This window comes from Scyliorhinus torazame, chromosome 22 (assembly GCF_047496885.1).
Source record: "Scyliorhinus torazame isolate Kashiwa2021f chromosome 22, sScyTor2.1, whole genome shotgun sequence".
Classification (NCBI taxonomy): Eukaryota; Metazoa; Chordata; class Chondrichthyes; order Carcharhiniformes; family Scyliorhinidae; genus Scyliorhinus; species Scyliorhinus torazame.
Genome location: NC_092728.1, coordinates 109,663,076 through 109,679,034, shown reverse-complemented (window position 1 = coordinate 109,679,034; position 15,959 = coordinate 109,663,076). Strand labels below are relative to the sequence as shown.

General features: G+C 55.6%; 1 protein-coding gene across 1 annotated transcript in view; it reads left to right on the top strand.

The window, feature by feature from the left end:
* LOC140399362 (uncharacterized) overlaps window positions 1-15,959 on the top strand; it is a 166,522-nt gene that overhangs the window by 70,840 nt on the left and 79,723 nt on the right. The window contains exons 13-17 of the mRNA XM_072488934.1: window positions 5,190-5,279; window positions 8,968-9,021; window positions 10,477-10,584; window positions 11,787-11,894; window positions 13,315-13,368. Of these exons, the coding sequence (XP_072345035.1) occupies window positions 5,190-5,279; window positions 8,968-9,021; window positions 10,477-10,584; window positions 11,787-11,894; window positions 13,315-13,368 (414 nt within the window). The remainder of the gene's footprint in view (window positions 1-5,189; window positions 5,280-8,967; window positions 9,022-10,476; window positions 10,585-11,786; window positions 11,895-13,314; window positions 13,369-15,959) is intronic.

Genomic DNA, 15,959 nt, shown 5'->3' with positions numbered 1-15,959 from the left:
CCTATCTCTTTAACCCTTTCCCAACCCAACAACCCCCCCTATCTGTAACATTCTCCAAATTCAACAACCCTCCCTATCTCTGTAACCCCCACCAAATCCAAAAACCCTCCCTACGTGTAACCTCCTCCAACCCCAACCCTCCCTATCTCTGTAACCGCCACCAAATCCAAAAACCCTCCCTACGTGTAACCTCCTCCAACCCCAACCCTCCCTATCTCTGTAACCGCCACCAAATCCAAAAACCCTCCCTACGTGTAACCTCCTTCAACCCCAACCCTTACTATCCCTGTAGCCTCCTCCAGCCCCTATAATCCTCCCTATCTCTGCAAATTCCTCCAACCCCAACAACCCTCTCTATCATAGAACATAGAACATACAGTGCATAAGGAGGCCATTCGGCCCATCAAGTCTGCACCGACCCACTTAAGCCCTCACTTACACCCGATAACCCCTCCTAACCTTTTTTTGGACATTAAGGGCAATTTACCATGGCCAATCCACCTAACAGCACCTCTTTAGACTGTGGGACGAAACCGGAGCACCCGGAGGAAACCCACGCAGACACGGGGAGAACGTGCAGACTCCGCACAGACAGTGACCCAGCGGGGAATTGAACCTGGGACCCTGGAGCGGTGAAGCCACAGTGCTAGCCACTTGTGCTGCCGTGCTGCCCTATCACTGTAACCTCCGACAACATTCCCCCAGTACTGACCCTCAGTACTGACCCTCTGACAATGTAGCACTCCCTCAGTACTGACCCTCAGTACTGACCCTCAGTACTGACCCTCAGTACTGACCCTCAGTACTGACCCTCTGAAAGTGTGGCACTCCCTCAGTACCGACCCTCTGACAGTGCGGCACTCCCTCAGCACTGACCCTCTGACAGTGCAGCACTCCCTCAGTACTGACCCTCTGACAGTGCGGCACTCCCTCAGTACTGACCCTCTGACAGTTCTGCACTCCCGCAATTCTCACTGCTCCACCACTGGCAGTCGTGCCTTTGGCTACCTGGGGAGCCCCAAACTCTGCAATTCGCTCTTAAACCTCTCCCCACGCTCTCGTCCATAGAAATGATTCATTAAACCTACAACCTCGCCACCTGCCCTGACTGGCTCCTCGGCAAATTCTCTTTAATGAGGCTCCAATCAGGACATCTTTCCAGATGAAATGATCTAAATTTGGTTATCGCTGAGGACTGAGAGGATTTTTATAAACAGCAAAGGATGAACAAGAAATGAATGAAGAGAAAGGAAATAGAATCTGAGTGAGAAACTGAAACTGAGATTTTACAAGTGTGCAGAGAGTTTAGCAGAAGTAAAGTGAGCCCCTTCGCGGCAAACAGGAGAAATTAGAATGTGCTTTCAGAGAATTGCACTGATGTTAAAACAAACATTTTGTATCTGTCGTCACAAGAGCTGAGGTTTACAGCAGAGAGGAGCGAATATCGCTCACGGATAAATACTGGCCCCAGGACAAGGGGAGATTTCTCCTGCTTTCCTGGACTCAATCTGATGGGATCACTAATATTCACAAAGACTCACATTAACGCCCCATCTGATTGGCAGCACCCTCAACAGTGCGGCATTCCCTCAGTACTGACCCTCAACAGTGCGGCATTCCCTCAGTACTGACCCTCTGACAGTGCGGCACTCCCTCAGTACTGACCCTCAACAGTGCGGCATTCCCTCAGTACTGACCCTCTGACAGTGCGGCACTCCCTCAGTACTGACCCTCTGACAGTGAGACACTCCCTCAGTACTGACCCTGTGACAGTGCGGCACTCCCTCAGTACTGACCCTCTGACAGTGCGGCACTCCCTCAGTACTGACCCTCTGACAGTGCGGCACTCCCTCAGTACTGACCCTCTGACAGTGCGGCGCTCCCCCAGTACTGACCCTCTGACAGTGCGGCACTCCCTTAGTTCTGACCCTCTGACAGTGCAGCACTCCCCCAGTACTGACCCTCTGACAGTGCGGCACTCCCTTAGTTCTGACCCTCTGACAGTGCAGCACTCCCTCAGTACTGACCCTCTGACAGTGCAGCACTCCCTCAGTGCTGACCCTCTGACAGTGCGGCACTCCCTCAGTACTGACCCTCTGACAGTGCAGCACTCCCTCAGTACTGACCCTCTGACAGTGCGACACTCCCTCAGTACTGACCCTCTGACAGTGCAGCACTCCCTCAGTACTGACCCTCTGACAGTGCAGCACTCCCTCAGTACTGACCCTCTGACAGTGCAGCAATCCGTCAGTACTGACCCTCTGACAGTGCAGCACTCCCTCAGTACTGACCCTCTGACAGTGCGGCACTCCCTCAGTACTGACCCTCTGACAGTGCGGCATTCCCTCAGTACTGACCCTCTGACAGTGCAGCATTCCCTCAGTACTGACCCTCTGACAGTGCAGCAATCCGTCAGTACTGACCCTCTGACAGTGCGGCACTCCCTCGGTACTGACCCTCTGACAGTGCAGCACTCCCTCAGTACTGACCCTCTGACAGTGCGGCACTCCCTCGGTACTGACCCTCTGACAGTGCAGCACTCCCTCAGTACTGACCCTCTGACAGTGCAGCACTTCCTCAGTACTGACCCTCTGACAGTGCGGCACTCCCTCAGTACTGACCCTCAACAGTGCGGCATTCCCTCAGTACTGACCCTCTGACAGTGCGGCACTCCCTCAGTACTGACCCTCTGACAGTGCGGCACTCCCTCAGTACTGACCCTCTGACAGTGCGGCACTCCCTCAGTACTGACCCTCTGACAGTGCAGCACTTCCTCAGTACTGACCCTCTGACAGTGCGGCACTCCCTCAGTACTGACCCTCTGACAGTGCAGCGCTCCCTCAGTACTGCCCCTCTGACAGTGCGGCACTCCCTCAGTACTGACCCTCTGACAGTGCGGCACTCCCTCAGTACTGACCCTCTGACAGTGCGGCACTCCCTCAGTACTGACCCTCTGACAGTGAGGCACTCCCACAGTACTGACCCTCTGACAGTGCGGAACTCCCTCAGTACTGACCCTCTGACAGTGCAGTACTCCCTCAGTACTGACCCTCTGACAGTGCGGCATTCCCTCAGTACTGACCCTCTGACTGTGCGGCACTCTCTCAGTACTGACCCTCAACAGTGCGGCATTCCCTCAGTACTGACCCTGTGACAGTGCGGCACTCCCTCAGTACTGACCCGCTGACAGTGCGGCACTCCCTCGGTACTGACCCTCTGACAGTGCGGCGCTCCCTCAGTACTGACCCTGTGACAGTGCAGCACTCCCTCAGTACTGACCCTCTGACAGTGAGACACTCCCTCAGTACTGACCCTGTGACAGTGCGGCACTCCCTCAGTACTGACCCTGTGACAGTGCGGCACTCCCTCAGTACTGACCCTCTGACAGTGAGACACTCCCTCAGTACTGACCCTGTGACAGTGCGGCACTCCCTCAGTACTGACCCTGTGACAGTGCGGCACTCCCTCAGTACTGACCCTCTGACAGTGAGACACTCCCTCAGTACTGACCCTCTGACAGTGCAGCACTCCCTCAGTACTGACCCTCCCACAGTGCGGCACTCCCTCAGTACTGACCCTCTGACAGTGCGGCGCTCCCCCAGTACTGACCCTCTGACAGTGCGGCACTCCCTTAGTTCTGACCCTCTGACAGTGCAGCACTCCCTCAGTACTGACCCTCTGACAGTGCAGCACTCCCTCAGTACTGACCCTCTGACAGTGCAGCAATCCGTCAGTACTGACCCTCTGACAGTGCAGCACTCCCTCAGTACTGACCCTCTGACAGTGCGGCACTCCCTCAGTACTGACCCTCTGACAGTGCGGCATTCCCTCAGTACTGACCCTCTGACAGTGCAGCATTCCCTCAGTACTGACCCTCTGACAGTGCAGCAATCCGTCAGTACTGACCCTCTGACAGTGCGGCACTCCCTCGGTACTGACCCTCTGACAGTGCAGCACTCCCTCAGTACTGACCCTCTGACAGTGCGGCACTCCCTCGGTACTGACCCTCTGACAGTGCAGCACTCCCTCAGTACTGACCCTCTGACAGTGCAGCACTTCCTCAGTACTGACCCTCTGACAGTGCGGCACTCCCTCGGTACTGACCCTCTGACAGTGCAGCACTCCCTCAGTACTGACCCTCTGACAGTGCGACACTCCCTCAGTACTGACCCTCTGACAGTGAAGCACTCCCTCAGTACTGACCCTCTGACAGTGCGTCGCTCCCTCAGTGCTGACCCTCTGACAGTGCGGCACTCCCTCAGTACTGACCCTCTGACAGTGCGGTGCTCCCTCAGTACTGACCCTCTGACAGTGCGGCACTCCCTCAGTACTGACCCTCTGACAGTGCGGCACTCCCTCAGTACTGACCCTCTGACAGTGCAGCACTCCCTCAGTACTGACCCTCTGACAGTGCGGTGCTCCCTCAGTACTGACCCTCTGACAGTGCGGCACTCCCTCAGTACTGACCCTCTGACAGTGCGGCACTCCCTCAAACTAACCCTCTGACAGTGCAGCACTCCCTCAGTACTGACCCTCTGACAGTGCAGCACTCCCTCAGTACTGACCCTCTGACAGTGCGGCACTCCCTCAGTACTGACCCTCTGACAGTGCGGCACTCCCTCAGTACTGACCCTCTGACAGTGCAGCACTCCCTCAGTACTGACCCTCAGACAGTGCAGCTCCCCCTCAGTACTGACCCTCTGACAGTGCGGCACTCCCTCAGTACTAACCCTCTGACAGTGCAGCACTCCCTCAGCACTGACCCTCTGACAGTGCAGCACTCCCTCAGCACTGACCCTCTGACAGTGCGGCACTCCCTCAGTACTAACCCTCTGACAGTGCAGCACTCCCTCAGCACTGACCCTCTGACAGTGCAGCACTCCCTCAGCACTGACCCTCTGACAGTGCGGCACTCCCTCAGTACTAACCCTCTGACAGTGCAGCACTCCCTCAGCACTGACCCTCTGACAGTGTTGGGTAGATCAGTATTGCGACAGCGTGTCGATGTAGATTTTGTTCTCTTGTCTCTGGTTTAAACTTTTGAAGAGAAACAAAGAAAGAAAGAGGTAATTTCTTCATGTACAATAGATTGGTTTGGGTCTTGTGGGAGCTCCTGAGTTTCTGGTGCAAGTTCTTACCTGTTGATTGGTTTGTTATCATATTTACTCTTTGTTTTCACTGCTCTTCAGGGTGATCCTGGTCCCGCAGGTCCCTCTGGAAAGGACGGCCCCCCCGGCCTCCGCGGATTCACTGGTGAACGAGGGCTCCCTGGACCTCTCGTAAGTATGGCAGAGTAAAGCTCCCTCTACACCGTCCCCATCAAACACTCCCAGGACAGGTACAGCACGGGGTTAGATACAGAGTAAAGCTCCCTCTACACCGTCCCCATCAAACACTCCCAGGACAGGTACAGCACGGGGTTAGATACAGAGTAAAGCTCCCTCTACACTGTCCCCATCAAACACTCCCAGGACAGGTACAGCACGGGGTTAGATACAGAGTAAAGCTCCCTCTACACTGTCCCCATCAAACACTCCCAGGACAGGTACAGCACGGGGTTAGATACAGAGTAAAGCTCCCTCTACACCGTCCCCATCAAACACTCCCAGGACAGGTACAGCACGGGGTTAGATACAGAGTAAAGCTCCCTCTACACTGTTCCCATCAAACACTCCCAGGACAGGTACAGCACGGGGTTAGATACAGAGTAAAGCTCCCGCTACACCGTCCCCATCAAACACTCCCAGGACAGGTACAGCACGGGGTTAGATACAGAGTAAAGCTCCCTCTACACCGTCCCCATCAAACACTCCCAGGACAGGTACAGCACAGGGTTAGATACAGAGTAAAGCTCCCTCTACACCGTCCCCATCAAACACTCCCAGGACAGGTACAGCACGGGGTTAGATACAGAGTAAAGCTCCCTCTACACTGTCCCCATCAAACACTCCCAGGACAGGTACAGCACGGGGTTAGATACAGAGTAAAGCTCCCTCGACACTGTCCCCATCAAACACTCCCAGGACAGGTACAGCACGGGGTTAGATACAGAGTAAAGCTCCCTCTACACTGTCCCCATCAAACACACCCAGGACAGGTACAGCACGGGGTGAGATACAGAGTAAAGCTCCCGCCACACTGTCTCCATCAAACACACCCAGGACAGGTACAGCACGGGGTTAGATGCAGAGTAAAGCTCCCGCCACACTGTCCCCATCAAACACTCCCAGGACAGGTACAGCACGGGGTTAGATACAGAGTAAAGCTCCCTCTACACCGTCCCCATCAAACACTCCCAGGACAGGTACAGCACGGGGTTAGATACAGAGTAAAGCTCCCTCTACACTGTCCCCATCAAACACTCCCAGGACAGGTACAGCACGGGGTTAGATACAGAGTAAAGCTCCCTCTACACCGTCCCCATCAAACACTCCCAGGACAGGTACAGCACGGGGTTAGATACAGAGTAAAGCTCCCTCGACACTGTCCCCATCAAACACTCCCAGGACAGGTACAGCACGGGGTTAGATACAGAGCACTCCCAGGACAGGTACAGCACAGGGTTAGATACAGAGTAAAGCTCCCTCTACACTGTCCCCTTCAAACACTCCCAGGACAGGTACAGCACGGGGTTAGATACAGAGTAAAGCTCCCTCTACACCGTCCCCATCAAACACTCCCAGGACAGGTACAGCACGGGGTTAGATACAGAGTAAAGCTCCCTCTACACTGTCCCCATCAAACACTCCCAGGACAGGTACAGCACGGGGTTAGATACAGAGTAAAGCTCCCTCTACACTGTCCCCATCAAACACTCCCAGGACAGGTACAGCACGGGGTTAGATACAGAGTAAAGCTCCCTCTACACTGTCCCCATCAAACACTCCCAGGACAGGTACAGCACAGGGTTAGATACAGAGTAAAGCTTCCTCTACACTGTCCCCATCAAACACTCCCAGGACAGGTACAGCACGGGGTTAGATACAGAGTAAAGCTCCCTCTACACTGTCCCCATCAAACACTCCCAGGACAGGTACAGCACGGGGTTAGATACAGAGTAAAGCTCCCTCTACACTGTCCCCATCAAACACTCCCAGGACAGGTACAGCACGGGGTTAGATACAGAGTAAAGCTCCCTCTATACCGTCCCCATCAAACACTCCCAGGACAGGTACAGCATGGGGTTAGATACAGAGTAAAGCTCCCTCTACACTGTCCCCATCAAACACTCCCAGGACAGGTACAGCACGGGGTTAGATACAGAGTAAAGCTCCCTCTACACTGTCCCCATCAAACACTCCCAGGACAGGTACAGCACGGGGTTAGATACAGAGTAAAGCTCCCTCTACACTGTCCCCATCAAACACTCCCAGGACAGGCACAGCACGTGGTTAGATACAGAGTAAAGCTCCCTCTACACTGTCCCCATCAAACACTCCCAGGACAGGTACAGCACGGGGTTAGATCCAGAGTAAAGCTCCCTCTACATTGTCCCCATCAGACACTCCCAGGACAGGTACAGCATGGGGTTAGATACAGGGTACAGAATGGGTTGAGTGGGAAATGTCTAGTTCATCATGTTGATGTTTATGTTATTGTTTTTGTTATTGTTGTAAAAATTTTGCAAACGCTTCAATAAGAAAATTTAAAAAAAAAAAGAAATCCTGCGACAAGCACGATCCACAATAGCTTTTAAAATTAAATTTGATAAATATTTTCCAGCGTGTTTTCTGGGTGGGAATAGGCTGCGCTTTGTGTTGTTCCTGAGAGAGGGTGGGGGAGAGAGGGTGGGGGAGAGAGGGTGGGGGAGGCAATGTTGCAAATGAGCAAAGATGGGACAATGGACCAATGTGCAGAAGTCTCCCTCTCGTTCGTCATTCTAAACTGGACAGAACCCTTCTGAAAGATTCCTGGGTGCTGTGGGGGTGAATTTCCCCACAGTTTCAGTCACTCATGCAGAATAGTGTGGGCAAAGACCTTTGTGTGTGTAAGGAGCTGCAGCTATTGCCAAGTGAATAACTTGTTAATGTCGCAGTTCCGGGATCCACAGGATTGTTTGACCCATGCCCAGCACCAATGCACCAATGTTCACAGGCTCAAAATGAGGCAGAGCAGATTGAAGCCATCATGTGGACAGTATGGCAGCACAGTGGTTAGCACTGCTGCCTCACAGCGCCAGGGACCCGGGTCGGCACGGCAGCACAGCGATTAGCACTGTTGCCTCACAGTGCCAGGGGCCCGGGGCCCCACGGCGGCACAGCGATTAGCACTGCTGCCTCACAGTGCCAGGGGCCCGGGGCCCCACGGTGACACAGTGGTTAGCACTGCTGCCTCACAGTGCCAGGGGCCTGGGTCGGCACGGCGGCACAGCGATTAGCACTGCTGCCTCACAGTGCCAGGGGCCCGGGGCTCCACGGCGGCACAGCGATTAGCACTGCTGCCTCACAGTGCCAGGGGCCCGGGGCTCCACGGCGGCACAGCGGATAGCACTGCTGCCTCACAGTGCCAGGGACCCGGGTTCAATTCCGGCCTCGGGTGACTGTGTGGAGTTCACACTTTCTTCCTGTGTCTGCGTGGGTTTCCTCCGGGTGCTCCGGCTTCCTCCCAAGGTGGAAAGATGTGCAGGTTAGGTGGATTGGCCATGGTAAATTGACACTTATATGGTGGGAGAGTGGGCCTAGATGGAGGACTCTTTTTAAGGGCCGGTGGAGATTCGATAGGCCATATGGCCTCGTTCTGTCGGAATTCCTTGGTTCTACACTCCGAGTCAGTGCATGCAAGACAGCAATCGATCTTTCTGTTGATCTTGAGCGATGTGGGAAAGCGGGATTGAGATTGAAGACCAACCACGATCTCATTGAATTATTGAACAGGCTCGAGGGGCGGAATGGCCTCGCCTAATTTTTCCGATTCTTTTCTTATATTTAGTGAACTTGACACTGCTTCTTATTTCTCCTCTGTGGACAGGGTCAGATCGGATTGAAAGGCAGCGAAGGTCCTCCAGGACCCCCCGGGCCCTTGGTAAGTGAGAAACATCTGGAGGACGAAAAAATGTTCAAGAATTAGTGTTGTCAACTCTGATTGGACCTGCTCCTTCACATAACCTCCAACCCCCTGACCCCTCCCCACCATCGACCTGCGGCTCAAACAGGATTTTATTCCCACCAACTTCAATATTTTTATAACTGGTAAACAAAAGAGTTAATAAACTTGAGAAATACACACCTGTGTGGGAGTTTTATCTTTAATTGCTGGAGGCTGCAGGTTGATCCGGGAGGATTGACGCCCGGACCCAGTCACAGGGCTAATTCTGGGAAGGGCTTTTCTAAGTGTGGAGGGATGTAGGTTCCGGATTCCTCATTCATTCCACCAAACCTCACACCTGTTAATGTATCAGAAAATAACCCATGAACAATCCGTGATTCCGAATGTCGTTGGACAGCCTATCACAGATGATGGGCGGAATTATCCGGGATTTTTATCAAAAGCAGCTTTACTCGTCGTATTTTCCAGCAGTTCCTGACCTTCCTGGGCGTGGACCTGGCTCGGTCACTGGTGGGGGAGGGGGGACACTCACGTCGGGAGATCCCACCAGGGAGAGTCTCGTTTTTAGCCTCTGGCGAGATTTTGCACCAATGGGCAAAATCTCGGCCGAGGTTTGTGAATTTCCAGTGTCGAGTCCCAATGGACAAACACCAGCCCAAGGATTTACAATTGGAACAGTTACCCATAAGTCAGTGAGAAAGGTTTGAATGAAGGGGTTTTGAGATTTCTGTGAAGAGACACACTCGCTGATTTCAGAAACATTGGGCAATGCCAACACATCCGTGGGTTTCTGTGGAGTGATGGGAACACGGATCCACATTGGGGTGGGGTTTCCCCTTGCCCACCCCCGCGGGGCTCACTATTGCCGTGATCTTCTGGTCCCGCCACTGCCAATGGGATTTTCCCTTGTTCGCACCCTCCATTGCCAGGCAACCCGGGGTCACCGTTGGCGGGACTGGATGATCTCGCGGGTGTGGAGGGCTGGAAATCCCGCCGCTGGAGTTGCCAGGCTGAGGCCGGCTGGAGCACTCAAACCTTCCCTCAGAAAACAGCCCTCTGTGTTTGGGGAAGGGCGGGAGTGATGGTCGGTCGCTCCCAACTGGCTCAGGGTTTGTCCTCAGCCTAGGCTAGAACCGGGCACCGCTCACTGTCAAAGAAAGGGCACAGATCAGAGAATGTGAGAATACAAAGCATAAAATTCAGGTTTCTGATGTTAAGGACAGATGGACAGACTGTGTGACCCAGGGTCAATGTCCCTCACCCTGAAACCCCTTGTTCTCGGCCCCATTCCCATCCCCGGACTGAACAGCCAATTCAGAACATGTTTAAAATCAATGTGTCCCTCCTGAGATAGTTAATTATCTGTAAAGTCCAGGATTGCAGGTGGCATTTGCATTTCAACCTTTAATAATTTGTTTTTCTTCCTCAAAGGGCTCACCAGGTGATCGTGGGCAGGCTGGGCCAGCAGGGCCGATTGGTCTCCCAGGGCGACCTGGGCCTCAAGGTCCTCCAGGCCCTTCTGGTGAAAAGGGAGCCCCTGTAAGTACAGCTTCTCCTGATTCAATCTATAGCCGTTGTGTGTATTCTCCCTGTACCTTGCTGTGAATGCAATGCCAACTCACTCATTTTCTATAAATTGTTAGGGCGGGGACCCCCGCCAGGCCGGAGAATCGCCGGGGGGGGGCGGTGTGAATCCCGCCCCGACGCTGGCTGCCGAATTCTCCGGCGGCAGTTTTTTGGCGGGGATGGGAATCGCGTACCCCGGCGATTCTCCGCCCCGCGATGGGCTGAGCGGCCGCCCATTTTCGGCCAGTCCCGCTGGCGTAAATTACACAAGGTTCTTACCGGTGGGACCTGGCTCTGCGGACGGCCTGCGGAGTCCTGCGGGGGGCGGGGGGGGCCACGGTGGCCTGGCCCGCGATCGGGGCCCACTGATATGCGGGCGGACCTTTGCCGTGGGGGCACTCTTTCCCTCCGCGCCGGCCTGTGTAAAGCTCTGCCATGGCCGGCACGGAGAAGAAACCCCCTGCGCATGCGCAGGAATCACGCCAACGGTTCTGGGATCACGCTGGCGCTCCTGCGCATGTGCCAACTCGTGCCGGCCGGCGGAGGCCCTTCGGAGCCCGTTGGCGCGGCGCCAATCACTCCAGCGCCGGTCTAGCCCCCGAAGGTGTGGAGGGTTCCGCACCTCCCGGGCGGCCCGACGCCGGAGTGGTTCACACCGCTCCTCGGCACCGGTACGTCCCGCCCACCGGATAGCGGAGAATCCTGCCCTCAATGTGCTTCTCCCTGTGTACACTCTGCTTTTACAATGTTCCATTCACTATGTGCATCTCCTCTCTCTGGTGTTCTCTGTGTTGTCTCTGGAGCGTTTTCGGAGCCCTCACCTCAAACCTGAGTTCAAAACTCAACTGGCCCCCGAGGCAGGGACTGCCAAAAGGATCTGCATAGCTAGTTCATCAAACTGGTTGGAAGGATGATTCACTGCATTCACTGTGCTGAGAACACAGATAGCAAATACAGACACTGAGCAGCAAGTTACCAGCATCAGGGTTTCCAGCATCTGAGGCCTTGAATCAACTGTCAAAAATCCAGGAAACCAGACACGGAGTGAAAGAATTGGAGTCCTTGCTCGAACAGAACTGCAACATGTTGACAGTCAAATGGAATGAACATATTGGGTTTGGTTCTACATTTAAGTGACTCCATTCTTCAATGTTCCTCTCTCCTTCTGCTTACAGGGTGAGAAGGGACCTCAGGGCCCAGCAGGTCGAGATGGAATCCAGGGCCCGGTAGGTCTCCCGGGTCCAGCCGGATCATCAGGACCACCTGGTGAAGATGGAGACAAGGTATGAAAGACAATGAGCAGATCAGAATTGGATGAATCGCGAAAAATAGCAACGCAGGCGAATGAAGTCATAAAAATAAAAAATTGGGATTTATTTACAGAAGGATGAATTTGTAAAAGGCAGGAATTATTTTAAATGTGTGTCGAACCTTGATTAGACCTAACTTAGAGCATTGGCTGCAATACCGGTCCGCCTTGGTAAAAGGATATAGAGGCACTGGAAAGGGGAAAGAATAGATTTACAAGGATGATACCAAACTGAGAGGTTACAACTGTCAGGAAAGACTGATCAAGCTGCCATTCCTTCGCCTAAAAAGAGGAGGTTGAAGGGGTAACCTGATCAAGGTGTTTAAAACAATGATGAGGTTTGAAAGGGTCGTCATCAAAAAGGTGTTTCCACTTGTCAGGGACATGGCTGAGACCAGAAATAAGGCCCAATGGAGAGAATGTGGGACTCGCTCCCACAGGGAGTGGGGAGAATGTGGGACTCGCTCCCACAGGGAGTGGGGAGAATGTGGGACTCGCTCCCACAGGGAGTGGGGAGAATGTGGAACTCGCTCCCACAGGGAGTGGGGAGAATGTGGGACTTGCTCCCACAGGGAGTGGGGAGAGTGTGGGACTCGCTCCCACATGGAGTGGGGAGAATGTGGGACTCGCTCCCACAGGGAGTGGGGAGAATGTGGAACCCGCTCCCACAGGGAGTGGGGAGAATGTGGGACTCGCTCCCACAGGGAGTGGGGAGAATGTGGGACACGCTCCCACAGGGAGTGGGGAGAATGTGGGACTCGCTCCCACAGGGAGTGGGGAGAATGTGGGACTCGCTCCCACAGGGAGTGGGGAGAATGTGGGACTCGCTCCCACAGGGAGTGAGGAGAATGTGGGACCCGCTCCCACAGGGAGTGGGGAGAATGTGGGACTCGCTCCCACAGGGAGTGGGGAGAATGTGGGACTCGCTCCCACAGGGAGTGTGGAGAATGTGGGACTCTCTTCACAGGGAGTGGGGTGGATGTGGGACTCGCTCCCACAGGGAGTGGGGAGAATGTGGGACTCGCTCCCACAGGGAGTGGGGAGAGTGTGGGACTCGCTCCCACAGGGAGTGGGGAGAATGTGGGACTCGCTCCCACAGGGAGTGGGGAGAATGTGGGACTCGCTCCCACAGGGAGTGTGGAGAATGTGGGACTTTCTTCACAGGGAGTGGGGTGGATGTGGGACTCGCTCGCTCGAGAGTGGGACCAGGGGGGGAGAGTGGGACCAGGGGGGGAGAGTGGGACCGGGGGGGGAGAGTTGGGGGGGGGGGGGGGGGGAGAGTAGTGGGACCCGGGGGGGGGGGGGGAAAGTGGGACCAGGGGGGAGAGTGGCAGGTGAAAGTGGATTTGTTTTCAGGACCAATGACCCTTGACATGTCCTTCTTGTCCTATCAGGGTGAAGCAGGCGAGCCGGGGCAGAAGGGGAGCAAAGCAGACAAGGGTGAACAGGTGAGAACGGTCATCGTGGAGAGTGTCCGATTCACTGATAGGGCTCGCTCTAAACCAGGGCCACCAATCTGCTGATGGCGTTTGTTCAGCTGCTGTTAACTGTTGCCTTTGTGCAGGTAATTCGGGGGAATGACAATGTTTTCATATCGGTGCTCCCCACGCCAGCTCCCTCTGGCAGTGATCACTCTACAGGTAAACCTCGGTGAAGATGCTGCATCACCCAGAACAAGCCTCTCCCAAAAAGTTCGGGACAGTGAGTCCCTCGATCAAGGATAGGGACAAGACAAAAACAACAACATGCTCGTCTGTCACGCCTTTCACAACCTCAGGATGTCCCAAAGTGCTTTGGAGCCAATGACGTTTAGTCACAGTTGTAATGTGGGCTAAGACAGCTGGCTTGGAATACAGAACAAGGCCATCAGCTCGGGTTCAATTCCCGTACCGGCCTCCCCGAACAGGCGCCGGAATGTGGCGACTAGGGGCTTTCACAGTAACTTCATTGAAGCCGACTTGTGACAATAAGTGATTATTATTATTATGTCGGAAACACAGCAGCCACTATGAGCAGAGCAAGATCCCACACACATTAATATGATAATGACCAGATCCTCTGTTTTTGATGATGTTGATTAAGGGATAAATATTGACTCAAGACACCAGACAGACAGCTGCCTCCCCTTACTCAAAATAGTGGCTGTGGGATCTTTTACACCCACCTATGGAGCCTCAGTTTAATGTCCCATCCAAAAGACAGGGGCTACAGCAATGCAGCACTGCCTCAGTCGCTGCACTGGGAGTGACAGTCTGGGTTAGACTGGGACTTGCAGCCAGGACTTTCTCACCTGAATTGAGGGAGTCGATCCCTCTGAACGCAGTCAACACTTGTACGTCCGGCCAGCTGGGATGGCATAACATCTCTGACTTGTGGCTCCACAACATCATCACTCAACCTAGACTAAGATAGGGAGATAGCACCATGGAATGATGTGGCAGTATTGAGGAGAAAATGAGATCCATAACTGATGAAAATGGGTGATCTGGTCGAGATGGAGAACGCCCTGTCTGTACGCCGTGCTCTCTCCGCATCTATGTCCAACTCTTGGAAACAAAGGGGCAACCTTTGGCTCCAGGGGTTTAGGGGCTGGTTTAGCACAGGGCTAAATAGCTGGCTTTGAAAGCAGACCAAGGCAGGCCAGCAGCACGGTTCGATTCCCGTACCAGCCTCCCCGAACAGGCGCCGGAATGTGGCGACTAGGGGCTTTTCACAGTAACTTCATTTGAAGCCTACTTGTGACAATAAGCGATTTTCATTTCATTTCATTAGAGAACTGACCCTGACTCAATTAGAATCCTCCTCAAAGACCCTCGAGTGGCCCCATTCTGCAGGCTTTATGTGCAGCACAGAATTGGAAAGCGGCTCCCTGGATCCAGCCTGGACTGAGTGTGGCTCAGGATCCACCCCATCAAAGAACAACGGGGGTAAAATCCAACTGTGGTGCTCTGTTTGGCTGCCTGGTTTCACCCTCTTTTGACTTCTTGGGCGGGATTCTCCGACCCCCCGCCGAGTCGGAGAATTGCCGGAGGGCGGCGTGAATCCCGCCCCCGCCGGCCGCCAAATTCTCTGGCACCGGAGATTTGCGCCGGTCGGCGTGTCCCCCCCCCCCCCCGGTGATTCTCCGGCCCGCGATGGGCCGATGTCCGGCTGCGGCTATGCCGGTCCCGCCGGCGTGAATTGAACCAGGTCCCTTCCGGTGGGACCTGGCGGCGCGAGCGGGCTCCGGGGTCCTGGGGGGGGGTGCGGGCTCCGGGACCTGGCGGCGCGAGCGGGCTCCGGGGTCCTGGGGGGGGCGCGGGCTCTGGGACCTGGCGGCGCGAGCGGGCTCCGGGGTCCTGGGGGGGGGGGGGGGGGGTGCGGGCTCCGGGACCTGGCGGCGCGAGCGGGCTCCGGGGTCCTGGGGGGGGGGTGCGGGCTCCGGGGTCCTGGGGGGGGGGTGCGGGCTCCGGGGTCCTGGGGGGGGCGCGGGCCGATCTGGCCCCGGGGGGTGCCCCCACGGTGGTCTGGCCCGCGATCGGGGCCCACCGATCCGCGGGCGGGCCTGTGCCGTGGGCGCACTCTTTTACTACACGTTAGCCGTGTAGGTCTCCGCGATGGCCGACGCGTAGGTGACCCCCCCCCCCCGCGCATGCCCGGCGATGACGTCAGCAGCCGCTGACACTCCCGCGCATGAGCGGACTCGCGCCAGCCGGCGGAGTCCCTTCGGCCCTGGCTGGTGGGGCGCCAAAGCCCTTCCATGCCTACCGGCGGGGCACCAACCACTCCGGGGCGGGGGCCTAGCCCCTAAAGGTGCGGGTTTGGCCCCTGAAGGTGTGGAGCATTCCGCACCTTTGGGGCGGCCCGACGCCGGAGTGGTTCACGCTGCTCCGTCCCACCGGAACCCCCCGCCCCGCCGGGTAGGGGAGAATCCCGCCCCTTGTGTTTCTGAAGCTGAATTTTGCCCTCAAGTTGCCCGAGACTGAACTGGGGGGTCTGCTGGGATAGGGGAGTGGGGGAGGGGGCGGTCTAGCGGGGTGCGGGGAGGGGGTGGAATCTG